The 16,866-nt window shown below is 46.1% G+C and overlaps 1 protein-coding gene across 3 annotated transcripts in view; it reads right to left on the bottom strand.

Moving 5' to 3' along the window:
- Nucleotides 1–16,866, bottom strand: part of LOC144147023 (cationic amino acid transporter 3-like) — a 112,934-nt gene that overhangs the window by 73,623 nt on the left and 22,445 nt on the right. For 2 of the 3 annotated variants that reach the window (XM_077679044.1, XM_077679045.1), the window contains exon 2: nt 4,393–4,557. In XM_077679044.1, coding sequence (XP_077535170.1) covers nt 4,393–4,557 — 165 coding nt within the window. Of the gene's footprint in view, nt 1–4,392; nt 4,558–15,114; nt 15,245–16,866 lie in introns of those variants that run through there. The other variant, XM_077679046.1, reaches the window with a different exon arrangement.

Genomic DNA, 16,866 nt, shown 5'->3' with positions numbered 1-16,866 from the left:
TTGTTTTTCCACGACAGGAGGTGGTGCCATGCCCGAACCGTTGGCACTTGAAACAGCGCCGCGGGTTCGGGATGTACGGCCGGACAGAACAATGAATGAAACCTGCTTTGATGGATTCGGGGAGTGAGGAACGGTCAAATGTTAAGATTATATGCTTTGTCATGATTTGCTTATTATCTCGCCGCATGGTGATGCGCCTCACTGCCGTCACGCCCTCGCCCTTCAGACCTTCGAGCAGATCGGCTTCTGTCTCATTTATCAGATCTGGCTCAGAAATCACACCCTGAGAGCTATTGAGGCTACGGTGGGGTGTGACTCTGATGTCCAGATCTGCCATGCGATTCTGGGTAAGGAGGCTTGTGGCTTGCTGGTGAGTGTTCACCTCGACCAGGACTTCGCCGGTTCTCAGTTTCTTGGCTTTGAAAGACTTGCCCAGGATGCCCTCAAGGAATTTGGTGATAAGGAACACTGACTGGGAGGAGATGGGATTCGACTTGTCAAGAGATTCAACAATCAAGAATCGCGGATAGTTATCTGGCTTTTGGGCTGCAATTGTTGGCAAGGGTGGGAATGTAGCTTCGGTGCGGCCCCTTTTCGGGGGCCGATCACGTTTGGGGGGGGGTTTGGAAAATGCCATGTGATACATTGGAAAGCAGGGAGACGGGGGTACTTTCTCCTTTGACCTTACCCTGGTAGTCAAAGAGGTCCCGGAGCCCCCTGCCTGGTAGACAGGCAGGGAGCCCATCGGCCGGAGCTTGACCAAGGCTCCGACGGCCACCGTTTACGGCTTCTACCCTTCACCTTTAAACACCTCGCCACGGTTGGACACGGCTTATGTTGGGAGCTCGGGGTCCGCGGTGTCGCTGCTCACCGTCACCATGAATACTCAAGGTGCCCCGTGCGGGGAAAAGAAAACAACAAAGCCTCAGTGTGCATAGAAAGTGGATGGCAGAAACATATAGTACCGACACTTTATGTAACAGGGTTCGTACGGGCATCAAAAGTAAAAATTCAAGGGTTTTCAAGGACTTTCAAGGACCACAAAACAAGGTCCCCATCATGTTTTATCTGGGATTATTTATAACTTTTTACACAAAATGCAAAATTTTGATATTGCCTAATACCTAAGAATATTAATGCACATTTAGATAGGCGCTATAGATTCATGAATACTCCCCCAGCTTTTTTTTTTTTTCAGAGTTTATATTTAGAGGTTTTTCTTTTTTCTTAGTGTTTTGCTGAGGCTGCTTGATTTCAAAACTTAGTTAATGTTGCCTGCATCTCCTGCTTTGTCAGCAAGAGTATTAGCTGAAATTAACTCAGCAAGTGTTGCTGCAAGGCAGGACGAACTATGTACACGACCACCATTTGCACGTAAAAGCAAACGCAGATGGAGCGTATGAGGCACAGCGAACATGCAATGAAAGGCCGTCCACAGACTACCGTATTTACCCGATTCTAACGCGCACTTTTTTTCCGAAAAAAAAGGCCGAAAACTCGCATGCGCGTTATAATCGGATACAAAACCGAAACTGCCGAAACAGAGGAAATTTCGTCCCACCCATCGCCATCGCCATCTCAAGATGGCACCAATGCTTTTAGCAACGATTATTCGGACGCAGCAAGCCTAGGCGCCTAGGCTTTTCTATCGGCGTTCACACAAATCGTCAAATCGTTTCACTTGCGCGCTTGATAACAGCAATGGCAGCAGCGGCTCCCACGCGTTCAAAATGAGCGGTCGGCTGAAGCGTGCATCTCTGGAGAAGCTCTCGGGATGGGCGTGCGAGGCGTGGGCTATGATTCCATCGACCATGGTTGAACGTTCGTTCAGAAGTGTGGCATCGCGAACGCGCTTGAAGGCACCGAGGCCAAGATGTTGTGGTCAGCGGAGAGCGACGAGGAGTGAGATGAGTGAAATTATTTCAGGAAATAAATCGCCCGTTTCTCTCGCATTCGTTTGTCTAGGTCACAAAGTCCCGTGCGCGTTACAATCGGGCCTGCAAGTTTTTTCGGTTTTTTTGCCAGGAAAATCGGGTGCGCGTTAGAATCGGGGGCGCGTTAGAATCGGGTAAATACGGTAGATGGAACATGCAAGATAGAGAACAGAAGCCGGCTTTCACGGGATTGTATCGTGACATGAATTCTATTGAGGAGTGCTGCTCCCAATGTTGCCTCGTAATAACGAGAATCCACAACTCGTAATTTCACGCAGTACACTCAAACTTGATTGTTGCAACGTTTCTTTACATTTTTAACACCTAAAATCCACGACAAACACTTTAAAGGAGCCATGAAGAGAAAACACAAGTTTGGTTCATTCAAAAGATTGCCTCGTTAGAATCATACTGACACTACTTTTAACGTAAACTTTGGTCGAATAAGCCACATAATTAGGAAAAAAGGAAATGGCCATGCGACCCACTAGCTCATTTCCCGCAACATAACCTATGATGTCACACGAGACAGCTCTGCGATTGGCGGAGGGCGGCAAAAGCAAACAAAAATTAGGCAGAGTATAAGCCTGCCGAACGAGCTATTTGCCTTAAATTTAGGGCACATTCTTTTTAAAGCCGTAAGAATGGTGGTAAGTGTAAGTTACGAAAGCACATGTAAATATAGAAGTACCACTGCACACTGCTGCTGTTGGTACTGCGAGCACTATTCTTGTTTAGCTGCACAGGACTGCGGGGCTTTGGGGTTGTCTCAGACGACACTGGCCGATTGATTGACGCGACGGTGTCTTACGTGAACATATTTGTCGAGTGAGCAGTATGTTTCACGAAACGATTTTCTCCCAGAACGAAAAAAAAGGCAGAAAACGACACGCCATGGTATGGTGGCGCCATCTAGGTCGAGTAACGTAAACAAACACGCGAATACCTCGTTACCAACTCTGCCGTACAGTGTGGAGACACCCTTTGAACGGTCCCGTGCCGCTGCGATTGGGTCAACGTGCTCAGCGCGTTGTTAGTTTCGTTCCCCACGCTACCCGGCAACGCGAAACAGATAAGTTGATTTAAACTTTGCCAGTTAACCGCGTTGCGGCGATACTTTTAGCGCGATTTTGATGCAATGACTTGCTTCGGCGGCGAGCGAGCGATCCAAAATGGCGGCCCCAGCGTGTACGTGTCTCTACCCTGTAGGGGGGACACGCGAATCAAGGGATCCTAGGCTGCAGAGCGGTCTGTGATGTCATTGCAGCTACGAAAACACACGATTTAGCGGGAAAATCAAAATTTTAACATAAATTGATTAATTTCTCAGTGAATAAAGCAGCGTTTGCATTCGAACAAGCGCTGGGGGCACTACAAAACACGAAATCTTTCGTATAACACAAACTTGTATTTTGTCTTCATGGCTCCTTCAAGTTCTTGTGGAAAGGTAGGGCCATTGGTTATCTCCAGAAAAATCAAGGGTTTTCAAGGACCCTTTAAAAATTCTAGGACTTTCCAGGCCTTGAAATTTACACTTCTAAATTCAAGGGTTTTCAAGGTTTTCAAGGACCTGTGCGAACCTTGTGGATGACAGAAACATATACTGACACTTTATGTAAATTACTCACACACCAAAACTGATGTAGTGATCAAACCGAAACAGAACTCGGAAACAACACGAAATGCCCAGGTGGCCGACTGCCATGTGGGGCAGTAGCATTCGTGACACAAAATCGCAGTCATACAAGTATAGTTGCTCAGGATAAAACATTGTGTCGAAGCACATTCTTTTAAGAGCAGAGCACTTTAGAGGCTCGCCTTGTCGCCGTAGCTCGCTGTAACGATCGATGTCAAGCAACTGCCGGAATGAGGCGGCACAGCGAGATAACGGACCCAAGTAGAGCCTGGCGTTCCGTCGTAGGGCGTCCCATAGAGGCTTTGAAAACCAAGCGGTTTAAATAGTCATAACCGTTCGAAACTTGTGAACCGCTGGCACTTGTCCTACACTCCCAGTTGTTTAGCGCAAAGAAAACTGCAGGCACATTTGAGGCAAAATATATGTAATTAACCAGCAGCACCCGCGTTCATTTAGTTCGGAATGCTCATTGGGTTCGTTATTACGATAGTAAGCAAAAAAAAAAAAAGTGGCAGACGAAAAGCAAGCACAAAAAGAACAGAACTCCCGCTGGCGCAGTTTCAGGCAAGGGGAGCGCGAGCACTGCGAAGGCGGGAAATTTGAAATGCGCTGGGTGGTAGCAGTGAGTGGATAATGGCACTACAGCCCATTATGGTGAATCACTGCTCTGCGAGTGGAACGGTTATAATTTTTTGTGAGGACTTCTAGCCCCGTAACGAGTGTTTTCTGTTTACGGCACAATAGTTAAAATAGAAAGCGACATAAACAGCATCACCTATCTAATTCATGCTGCTTCAGTAACGTCGCGGCATCGCTACTCACCGAGCAGGGTCAGGTCAAAGGTCGAAAGGCACCGGTTCAGCTGGGAGGCCTCTGCGTCGGCGCCGATCTTTTTCCTCCGGATGAGGGCGCCAACGAATGACCGCGCCCGGTCCCCCATCTCCCGCACCAGTCTGTCTCCCGGTCCAACCGCTCCCCTGCTTGTGACTGCACCGACACGCGACAGCATGAGGGAAAATCCCCCAAACACAGCACGCAGTATTCGACGCCACATAGGCTCGAAGAGTATCTCCAACAAGACTCTCAATGTTCTCATCCGCTGCAGGCATGAAAAGAATAAGAATCGTGTCGCAGAACCCGTATATACAACGAACGATTTCGCCTCAACCGATGTTACGGACATGTCCCTGTTTCTGTGTCTTGCCACCCCATATTTTTACGGAACAATTTCGCAGGGAACGGACACAGTTAAAACAGGCCACAATTAAATTAAGGCTTCACTGCTTAAACGTTACTGCGCGCAGGAATGTCAAATCTAGTGCCAACACTGCGCTGCCAACGCAAAGGAGTTGCCGCTTTCATCAAAAACTGGTGTTAAAAAAGAGGGCGTCAAGAAGCTGTAATATGTGTGCGACAAACTAGCCTGCTCAGAGTGCTTTATGTGCATAACTGCTAAGAATAAAGCAAAGGCCAAGAGGAATTCCAAGCAAAGTTTACAGGTTGCTACTGTGTTCTGTGCATCGATCATACAATACTAGCAGCAATGCAAAAGCGTGAAAGAGAAAAAGTCTCAAAATGCTGGCTATTAAAGTCTTCCCTTAGAGAAAAATGCACCTCCTTACGGTTTATTAATGGATGCCGCCACTCACGCAACAGTCCCACAACTGGAGACTTTTGCAGTGAAACAACTGAATATAAAGTTGTAAGCTCGTGAGAAAAAGTGTGATAAAAGGGGGGACACTGCTCTTAAAACAGTTTCTTTAGTTGTTAAGTAAACTTTGCGAGACTTATCAGTCTTGCAGCTTTTCCCCCACTTATTTCAAATATGCCACTATTTTTTCAGTTGGGCAATCAGTTCCCAAGATGATTAGAGGTAATTAGCAATTTTAAACCCTGGTGAGTGCAATAAGAGAATTGGTTTTTTGATGCACCGCTTGGAACTAATTTTCAGCTCATCAAAACTTTGGTGGCACCAGTGGCAAGAAACCATTCCGAATGCTCATCTCAAACGCCAAAGTTTAGTGAGCTGTAAAATTAGTTCCAAGCAGTGCACCAAAAAAACTGCTCCCTCACTGCATTCACCAGGGTTCTTAGTAGTGGAAAATATAAAGATTACAGTTTTATGACTAACACCGGTTTGTCTATTGATCCTCCAAAAATGGCTAATTATTTCTAATCATTTCGGGAACTAATTGCCCAACTGAAAAAATAATGGCACATTTGAAATCAGTGGGAAAAAAGCAGCAAGACTGACAAGTTTTACAGAGTTTACTTAAAACTGAAAAGAAAGTGATTGTTTTAAGAGCCATGTCCCCCCTTAAACGACACTGGATGACACGAGTGAGGGTTCCAATAAAATAGGAAGACACTAGGGCTCGAGTGCAAAACAATAACCATATGAACCATCAGTAGACGAGACTAGAAGTGCAATTAAACCACTCAAAAATTTGTCGTAGTCTATGTACACTCTAAAGTTTAACGCTTTTCGAAATTTCAAACTAGCTTTGTACCGGACCATACCAACACCTTTGATTGCTTGGTCTAACCACGTTACGAGTACAGTAAACTGAAAGGACAAATGAAAAAAAAAAAAAAAAAAATGACAGGAGCAGGTGATATCCTTGAGATGACACCACATGGCCTAGTTGCCAGAATGCAAACAACAATTTCAGAACGAGGATAGAGGACAGAAATAGAATACGAGGGGGCGATAATCTTTCAAGTGTCGATCCTCCTATCCAGAAATGTGGGTCAGTGTGTCTGCAGCGTCTTTTTTGCTTTTTTTTCTTTCTTGTCTGGTTTTTTTGCAGTTTCCATTCTTCTGTTAACTACATTCACGAGCAACACTTGTCTACACTTCGTACAAAGGTCTAGTGACAACACCACAACACATCTTTTTTTTTCTTTTTTTGGAATGTGCGGGACGAGACACGGAAAAAAAAATAATACGTGGCACCCAATAAAGGTCTCACTTCAGTTATCGAGGAAGGGCATGAACACCAAAATAGCACTTCGTTTAATTTGATACAACTAGCCTTTGGGCCTTCACTGAGCTGCATTCCAAACTTGGGGGAAAGCCGTCTTTTGAATGGACCAAACTTGCATTTTGCCTTCATGGCCCCTATAAATACTTTGCATTGCTAAAACAGAAGAGCAGGTGAGTCAGTACATTTTCAAGAGGAATAACGATGAAACATTAAAATTTTATCCAAAATCCAGGTAGGGATCAAGAGGTTTCACATAGAGTTGACTCCGATTAAGGGGGGACACTGCTCTAAACAGATCCTTTTAATTTTTAAGTAAACTCTGTGAAACTTGTGACTTGCTGCTTTTCCCCCGCTGATTTCAAATATGCCATCATTTTTTGAGTCAGTCAATTACTTCCCAAGATAATTTGAGATAATTAGCCATTTTTGGAGAAACAATAGACAAAACGGTGTTGGTCGTAAAACTGTAATCTTTATATTTTCCACTGCTAAGAACCCTGGTGAGTGCAATAAGAGAATCGGTTTTCTGATGCACCGCTTGGAACTAATTTTGCGGCTCATTGAACTTTGGTTGCACCAGTGGCAAGGAACAATTTCGAATTCCCATTTCAAATGCCAAAGTTTAATGAGCCGCAAAATTAGTTCAAAGCTGTGCATCAAAAAACTTATTCTCTCAATGCACTCCCTAGGGTTCTAAGTATTGGAAAATATAAAGATTACAGTTTTATGACCAACACCGGTTTGTCTACTGTCCCTCCAAAAGTGACTAATTATCTCAAATTATCTGGGGAAGTAATTGACCAACTCAAAAAAATTATGCCATATTTGAAATCAGTGGGGGAAAAGCAGCAAGACTGAACAATTTATTCACAGAGTTTACTTAAAAATTAAAGGAAGCTGTTTCAAGAGCAGTGTCCCCCTTTTCCTTTTTTTTTTCTTTGCTCATTTTCGCATCCACAATGCAAAGAACCTTGACAGAAGATGAATTTCTGATAATATTTTGGATAATTTCTCATAATGTGATTTTCTGATAGTATTAGGCGGAATTTCTAATAATATAGCGATTCACTGTCTTTTCGAGTTTGTCTTAACCGGAGTCTACTGTACTTTAAAAACTATAGGCGATGTGTGCAAAACGTGTAACTTGTTCACACCACAATTAATCCATGACGCCGACTGTGGCGGAGGGGGAGGCAGTCTACAAAATTGGTCCACATCATCTCGGGAACCATAACATGAGCCACATCTCATACGTGCAGTATTTACACCAATTTCGGAATTAACCTGTGACGCAGAAGAAAATGAGGCATGATAATTTTTCTAGTGCCACAACTTTCAGCCAATGGTCCCCGTTTTGACCATATATCCGTTCACTAAGAACTTAGTAAAATAAATGTATCTGGCACTTTTAACTGAACCAATGTTTTTAAAGAGAAATGAACTTTAGCTTAGCGAGCATTATAAAACAAGCAGCACTACTAGCCCGTCTTTTGGCTCAGTTCCAAGAATTTAAAGCAGCAAAACCAACAACAGGCCGCACGAAGAACGACAAACTTACTTTGTCTTGTTTTTCAAGTATGTTCTACTATCCCTCCAAGCTTCAACTTAAGCCAAGTACATTTCACTTTCAATTTCGGTGTCAGATGTGAGCAACTAAAGTTCAAAGATTTATGAACGTGGACACAAATATCCAAGTATGTTTTTAACCACCAGCAGGCATTGACAACAAACTGCGGCAAAAACTCGATATTTTTAGCGGAAGCAGCAAGGCAAAAAAGGTCGCTGTTGGATGACTCTTCATGGTTTCTGCCCCGTTTAAGAGGCGGCAGAAGCTCGGGGCGTAAACGGAGAATGCAAGAGAAAAAATACAAGCTCTAATCATTCGCTTCCAAACAACGTCACCACTGTTTGTCGTTGAATAACACCTGGCACTGCTAAGGAAGCACAACTGTTCCGGTTCAAACAAACAAAGTTACTCAGCCGTTAGTGTCACCTTAGGCTGTTTACGGATGACGTGGAAGCTCCAAACTTCCTACAAAGAGTTGACATTGTTAAAGGGAGCACGTACACAAACAGGACTGATAATCGCCTACTCGTGGTTTCAAGCCCTGAAAGGCATGGCTGGAAAAAAAGTAAGCGGCCCAAGCAAACAAAAAACATTCCAAACACTCAACGATAAACATAGCGATGCACTGTTAGGTGTCGTCTTGTTTTATCTGCTTTCAAAACGTCGCAACTACCTCAGCTCCCAATCCAGAGCATAACTCATTATTTTGTAGCAAGAGCTGCCAACGCTACTGTCCTTTGGGCTGTTCGCGTTACAGTCATGCAAACACCGCGACAGCAGCATTTGGTACTGCAACCAACAAGGGCGCTTGGGGTGGAATACAAATTAAGTGGCAACCACCTGACCCTTCACAGCGGATCATGGTTTCTTGTGCTATTGTATAAGGAGCAGTGACCAATTTAGTTATATTTCGTTTCCTTCTTGGTATACGGTGAAAGCATATCATCATCATCATCATCAGCAGCAGCAGCAGCAGCAGCAGCAGCAGCAGCCTATCTACGCCCGCTGCAGGCCAAAGGCCTCTCCCATTAATCTCCAATTACCCCGGTCGTGTGCTAACTGCGACCAATTTATCCCCGCAAACTTCTTGATCTCATCTGCCCATCTAACATTCTGCCACCCCCTGCCATGCTCGCCTTCTCTAGGGATCCACTCTGTTGCCCGTAATGACGAACGGTTATTTTGCCTCCGCATTGCATGCCCTGCCCACGTCCATTTCTTCTTCTTCTTAGTTTCTACTAATGTGTCCTTAACACGCATTTGTTCCCTGACCCACCCCGCTCTATTTCTGTCAGTTAATGTGGCACCTATCACCTTCCGTTCCATTGCTCGCTGAGTGGTCCTCAATTTAGGTTGAACCCTCTCAGTGAGCCCCCACGTTTCTGCCCCATAGGCGAGTACCGGTAAGATGCGGCTGTCATACAGTTTCTTCTTCAGGGACAATGGTAGGCTGCCATTCATTATCTGAGGATGCCTGCCGAATGCACTCCATCCCATTCTTATCCTATAGCTGTGTGCAACTAGGGAGGTTCATATGCTTATATTCAGCAGGGAGAAGACGCGGCCAACTTGCAATGCTTACCTGTACAGCATATAATAACAAGTCGGCAGCTCCTTTTCTTGTGGTCAAGAGCAAGATGCTCGGCAAGTTTGTGAACTTTCCACTAACTCTTATAGCGTGTGCCAATGAGAAACATTGGATGGGCACAAACCTGCCATCGACTGGATTGACTGTGTGAGGCCTTGAAAGTGGAATACAAGCTGAGTGGCGACTGTTTGACCTTCCACACTGGATTGTGGTTTCCCTTTGATATAATAAAGAGCTCTGCCCAATTTAGTTTTGTAGCCTCGCATAAGGTGACCGCGTATAGCTGCGTATGCAACTACTAGACATGCTGTAGTGCCTTATCTGAGGAAATAGCCGCATCATAGCCTGACAGAGCGAGAGACATGCATGCGACATCCCATTGCCAGCTATCGCTGCACCGTCTGCAGCACGACTGCATGCGTTCCCCAGTTTTCTGTGTTTTATTTTTAATTCAACAATGCATCATTTTTTAAACTTTAATTCCACGCTTGGCTGCAGCTCTGAATTAAAAGAGGTTGCGTCCTTCCAATGCTGTCCATTTTCTGAGCACCCGATGCACGCATTGATGTTTAGTGGCAGTGTAGAAAGCATTTATGCGCTGTTACTGCATTTGCAAAACCTGCTAGATTACACACACCATGCAGCGCAGTACATGGAGGTTTTATTGCACAGTAAGCACTGCCGCTGTATACGTAGGCATTACATTACCGCTGTCTCGGACAGGACACCTCGAGGGTGAAAATTCAATATCAGAAAGACCGGTGGCAGTTTCTGAAGTACGCCTCAGTGGGGACGTTCGGATTTTTCCTACTTCTGAGCGCTCAGAAAGTGTCACCATGCAAACCCCTCCCACACATCTTTTTTAAATGGCCACATTTATTCAAAGCAAAGTTAAGGTTTTCCCAATGAAGCCAACACAGTGGAGCCAGGTAACATAGCTTTGGAAAGGCCTGACAGGCGGTAGGTCATTTCAGAAGGACACTTGTTTGTTTTTGTAGAGAGGTGCAGTTTCAAATATGTATCCGTGTCTATATGAAACAGGCAGCGACCACACGAGACAGGCTTGTATTGCCGAACAAATAATTCAAGTAAATGCGAAAAGACTAACGGGAAATGCGTTGAGTGGCGCTAGTGTTTTTAAGGTATTCTGTAGAAGTGCAGCTGTGTGCATAAACTTGTAAAAAAGGAAAAGAAAATGTATGTAGCAGGGGGCGTAGCCAGGGGGGGTGTTTCAGTGTAAGAACACCCCGAGAAATTTTCTGAGTACTGCATTCCCCTCCACCCCCCTTTCTTCAGCCATGCTAATCTAGACACTGTCAGTGCACAAACTGTCCTTTCGCATCTTTCTGTCCACCAGTGGCGGCTCCGGCTGAATGAGGAGCTTGAATGTGTGCGGAGACACTCCTTTCTTTTCACTTGTGCAATAGCAACTGGAGGTAAACGGACTACTTCACGTAATTTTCAGCTTGTAAAGGCACTCGCAGAAGCTTCACATATTGCCACGACCATATTTTAACAGCGCGCTTTTTTCTCACCCAACAGTTCCGGGCTGAAATTTCAAACAGTGGCCCTTATTTCTGCGTTTCAGTAATCGTTCAGGAATGTTCTGGTACATTTGCGTTCTTTCTTGTAACAGTGTTTCTTTCTGTGTGACAGAGAGAGAGAGAGAGAAAATGAATATTATGAAGCCCTCAAGAGTCCTGTATGCCTTCGTATTTTTGTGTAGATATTACGACGAAGGAAATCACTAACCCCTCGGTTTTATTAAAGCAGAAAAATGACCAAGATATTGTAGTGGCTCAGGCTCTCTCTCTTTTTTGTTTTATCAGCAAGGTGTAACCCCACCCCCCCCTTCCCAAAAAATATTTCTTTATTGATTGTGGGGTTTAACGCGCCGACGCAACGCAGGCGATGAGGCGCGCCGTAGTGGATGGCTCCAAAATTAATTTTGACCACCTGGGGATCTTTAACGTGCGCCGAAACCTCATACACAAGGGCGTTCTTGCTTTTCGCCTCCATAATAAAAGCGGCCGCCACGGCTGGGAATCGAACCCGCGACTTCGTGCTCAGCAGCGCAATGCCTTAGCCACTGAACCACCGCGGCGGGTAAAAAATATTTCTTGCTATGCCAGTAGTAAGCAGGCACCTGCATTTCAAACCCACACCATGCCCTTTACAAGGTGGAATTGTACAATCTCAACACCAGTTTTTGTTGTAAAAGCCCTGATGTGGAAAGGAGTGTTCTCCTTTTTTTTTTTTTTTTTTTGCAGAGTTTGCAACATGACTGTTGTGTATGCCTACGCAGGCGACGCACAACCTTGTTTTCGTCACCTCGAAAGCCTTGAAGTTAACTTTTTCTGTGCTACCCTTCAATCCTAGGGCTTCTGGAAGCCAAATATTTCCCTCATGTAGATTTGTATGGATACCCTCGCATCTTAACACTGTGTGCCGCATAGTTTCTGTTCCTTTTCCGGAGACCACGCATACCCCAACATTTTGTGAATACTTCCCCACAAAGCTCTTCATTCACAAGCCGCCTGCTCTAGCCTCAAAAAGCAAAGCACTGTTTTTAGAATTATCGTAGAATGTTTCCTCTGTGATATTCAATTTCTCTGCCCTGTACGTCTCTAACAAAGTTTTAGCTTCCATTCTTTCTCTCCATTTATTCATTTCTATCTGCCTCAACTCTTTTTTGGTTACCTTGGCTGCCTTGTATCCTCCACTGTTGTTTCCGTATTTCATCGTTAGCCCTCCAATTTTCCTTAACCACTGCATGTCCACACCTTTCATGTATAGGTACCTGAAAACTTCAGCTGTCCTCCTACGTTGGTCTATTGCTCTCAACCTCCTCTCAAAACATATTTTGTGTAGCTAGTGTAGAACGGAGTGGTTCTACACTAGCGCCATCTCGTGGGCTATGCGAGCAACTTGTGAAAGCGCTGACAAGTTTGAATAAAGCAGCTTACTACAGCACAGCGCTGCTACAAACTGATATTTATGGAAAGCCACCTATACACAACCTATACCCTTCACCCATGTGCCACAACGCACTCCTACTAAACAGGCACCTACAAGCTCCATCTCGTCTGCTGAGAACCACAACATCGCGAGTGCCTACAGTCACGGCCTGTCCTTCGTGCTATGGCAAAATATGTAGGCCCTTCATGGTGTAGGCACTCAAGCGACTGTGCGTGATACCTCATTCGAACAAAGCGAATGCAAAGCTCCAATATTTACTCCTACTGGCTGGCACATGCAGACTTTGTTGCCGTAAGCGAAATTCCTACATGGCACAGACTCTTTGCGTGTTCATAAGCCTTCTCTGGCCTTGGTGCCTGCTCTGAGACTGTTGCATCACTGTCTGGTGAATACGCAAGCAACCCGTCCGCATAAATAATGAAATACAGCTGTTTTCGCCTCTACACGAGTGCATCAACGTGCTGTAGCTGCAGAAGACGGCAGAGGAAACTGCTTCGCCGGCACTGTTCACGATGCATCTCAGGATTGCACCCCTCCGTTGACTCTCTCGGAGCACGAAGAAGCAACCAAAAACTGCCACGTGACAGTGCGCCCTGGTTTATCCAAGACAGATGGTGCACACCGGTGTGGTTTATCGAGGATGAAAAGGCGCACTGGTGCGCTCTGGTGTGCATCGGTGTGGTTTATCGAAGATGCTATTAGACGGCATCATGGCATGGCCCATTAAATAGTAAAGTGTTGAAATTAATTATTAGCGTCTATCGACAGATTACTATGCTGTGAATTCGAATATACCCCTTGCAGCAACAACACTTGCTTACTAACGCAGAGAATGCCAAAAGAGTGAAAACTGCTACTAAATTTGAGACATCCGGAATTCTGAATTGTCACACGGGGCTGGTGAAGGTTGACTAAGAGGTTTTCGGATGCAAACATTAAGGCAGGTATGCTTCGAAACATGCACGGGAAACAATAGAGGGCAGTGCCATCTTTCATTATTCCCTTCTAAACCAACAAAGAACTGTTTTTTTCTCACGAACAAAGCGGAAAGACGGGTGTCACGTTTCAGTTAAAACAAGTAGTCATTCAGCCTTTAGTTCGCCCATTAAGAACCGTGAATTTCTCCTTCAGCAACAGAATGCAAAAGAAATAGAAACAAATTCTTTATTACAAAAGTGCCAATTCCGGGGTCGTGAAGCGTAGGGCCAAGGATAAATTGGGATAACTTCAGGACTATAAACGTGCACCAAAATCGCCACACAGGGGCAGTGGTGTTTGTCGCATCCACCAGAAAAATTGCCATCATAGTGGTGAATCAGAATCACCATCTTGCGTTCAGTAGCCTTAGTGATGGGGCCGGGTTATTACTTATTATTTCTAAGAAATGAAGCATCATTTGTTGTTGAATAAAAGCTAGTCTAGAACGGCTATGAAAGGCCCAATCTTTTAGTTAAAAAAAAAATTGTTCAGCCTTCTAGTCTGCCTAAACCTTTCTCTAACAAAAAAAAAAAAAAAAGGCTTTGTCGTCGAAGTACTGGTGGAGTGAGTGTGGGCCCGAGTGAAATTTGAAATTGAATCTGGAGCTTAATTCGCGCACACTGCGGGATCTGAAAATAATCGATGTGGGGGTTCTCGGTTATTGTGCGTCACCAAGCGGTCTTGTGCCGTTTAACGTCGTGTATGCGGCCCGAATAACGCTACCGGCTGCGTTGCAAAGGTCCGACGACGTCAAACGATAATCCAACTTAAATGACACATTCCGGAAATTGCGACAAAGCGATAAAGCAGTCCCGAAACGCACGCACTCGGATGTTAATGCCGGCTGGAAACTACTTGAAAAATCATTTGTTTCAGAAACTAGATGTTTTTTTTTTTTCATTTTGAATGCCAAAAGGATTGTACAAGAATGAAAGAACACACCCCATCCAATTTTACCGCGAAGGATCCTACCTAATTGCCACAAAGCGTGACACCTGCCCACGCATTCCTTCATTCATTGTGCCAGCCCTGTTCCAGGAAAGCGGGCAAGACGCGGTTCACGAAGCAACTTGCTGCACGCACACACCTGTGCGCGACAGCCAGCGCGAAAGCAGAGGTTTTGTAAACAAAAGTCAGGACGTCAACAACGTTGCCAACTAAACAGCTGTGCGATACATCCGCGAAAAGCGGTAGACGCCGATCACCGCGCCTGCTCCATCATTCAATCACGACGAAGTGAAATCACGTGAACGTCGCTGCCTCCCAACGAACACCCGCCAGGCTACGCTAATTTGCGAGGGAGGATTCCTCAAACAACGAGAAACGTGGTTCGACAGCTGCTGAACCCGAGCTCGTCCGACAAGCAGGTCACACGAGGAAGTTTCATCTCTCACTAATTCCGTAATTTAGTGACACACAACAAAAGGCACTGCCTCACTACTCACAGATATTTGGTGACGCGGAGCAGTGACCGAGTGTCTTCGCTATCAGGTGACTGCACCGGTAGACCCATAAAACGGTTCAGCCCGTGCGTTACGCCCGCCCACTGGTGAAGGCAATATTGGTGTTAGTTCGGCGCATCGTCGACAGGTGGCGATAGCTAAATGCTAATTGGCGCTACAGGTTGCGGTTTTGGTTTCACCTCCGATAGGTAGCCCAGCTTCTCCGCCTGAGCGTGCCCGCGCCTAGGGCATGTGTTGACGTATATTCGCAGTGAACGAAAGCACACAAAAGCTGTAGAACGCTATTCCCATAACACCAGCTCGTTCGTTCGGGGCTGTTTTATTCCCACGAGGTTTTTCCATTTCGGGTGCACGTAGGCGGAAAAGTACTGGTAGCGATCCGCGGAGGCGATTTACGTGCGTGAATGCGTGCGTACTTGTTGGCGTTGCGATAATACTTATCTTTCAGCTGTGCTCTGTCAGAGATACGCCGGAGTAGAGGTCAGAGGCCAGCTTCAGCCAGCGCCGCCGGATACGGGGCTCGTTGGAATTCGGTTCGCGCGCACACGTGCTGGGACCGCGAAATATATATGTAAAGTAAAAATGCAACCGAAGCCTTGGGGTGCACCGCCCTGATAAATACGATTTGAATTACTGGTCGTACTCGGGGCTTATGAATTCGAAGACTATTTTCTGCTTCTCTGCGAACGGTGGCTAATACAATGAATTGAAGCGATCGATTAATGCCGGCTGCACGAGCTGCGGGCGGAGGGTCAATTATTCTCCTGTTATAGGTATCCCGCCCTGCGAAAGTGGATGTCCAGCAGAGCTGTTGTAAACCATGTAAACCACTACAAATGGTGATGGAGGAGCTCGTCATCTCGGCGGGCTGAACTCGCTTGCGCTCGGCTAGTGTCATAATTGGGTACAGAGTATCGGCGCTCTTTTCTCCTATTGTTCCTGCTCTGCGGCTGCGCGCGACTGACGTCGTTCTGATGCGAATCAAAGATAACGCATGTAACAGCATTTCAGCAGCAGAAGTGTATCCAACGATGCCGTTTCGCCAAATCTTCGGTGGTGTTGTTAATAAACGACCCGGTCGAAATTAACGGCGAGGCCGTAGACGAGGTAATTTCGCAACACTGATGAACGGCCGGCAAACGGCCGCCGTTGCTGACTTGTGTGCCTCCATGCTTGCGTGCCTCATTGGCGGTACTCTAATACCTTATCTACTGACACTACGCTCGGCTTCTCTGGCGGGAAATGTTGGGTGATGTCTAGCTTGACGCATGCGATCGGTGACTTGGGCAAAAAAACTCCCACCTCTCCTCGCGGGAACCCCTGTGTAGATGCGACGCATAAGGGGTTCACGTTGCAGCGTTGGACAGCGGAGGAACGGCGCTGGAACGATGGACCGGAGCGGCACAGGCACCGCGTTTTATAGCGCGCATAACGGTGAGGGGACGCGCCGGCGCCAGTGCGTCTGCCGCGGCTATGACGCAACACAATCCACTTTAATCCAATCCAAATCCAAGCCAGGTCAATCCATTCGAATCCAATCCAATGCCCCTCGCGAGAGAGGGGCATCGGAGAGGAGAGGGAGTGAGCGGCGGAGAGCGCAGCTCGCGCGGCGAGGAGAATGAGGGAGGGGCGGACGACGACGCCGGATGCAGGGACAAGGCGAGTGAATGAGATGCAGTCGCATCTAAAATCTGCTCTATTTAGTGACGCTAATCCTGCCTAGCCTTCACCGAT

Source organism: Haemaphysalis longicornis, unplaced genomic scaffold (genome assembly GCF_048455015.1).
Source record: "Haemaphysalis longicornis isolate Haplotype H1 unplaced genomic scaffold, Haemaphysalis longicornis Haplotype H1 scaffold_7, whole genome shotgun sequence".
In the NCBI taxonomy this organism is placed as follows: Eukaryota; Metazoa; Arthropoda; class Arachnida; order Ixodida; family Ixodidae; genus Haemaphysalis; species Haemaphysalis longicornis.
This window is presented reverse-complemented; position numbering and strand designations above follow the sequence as displayed.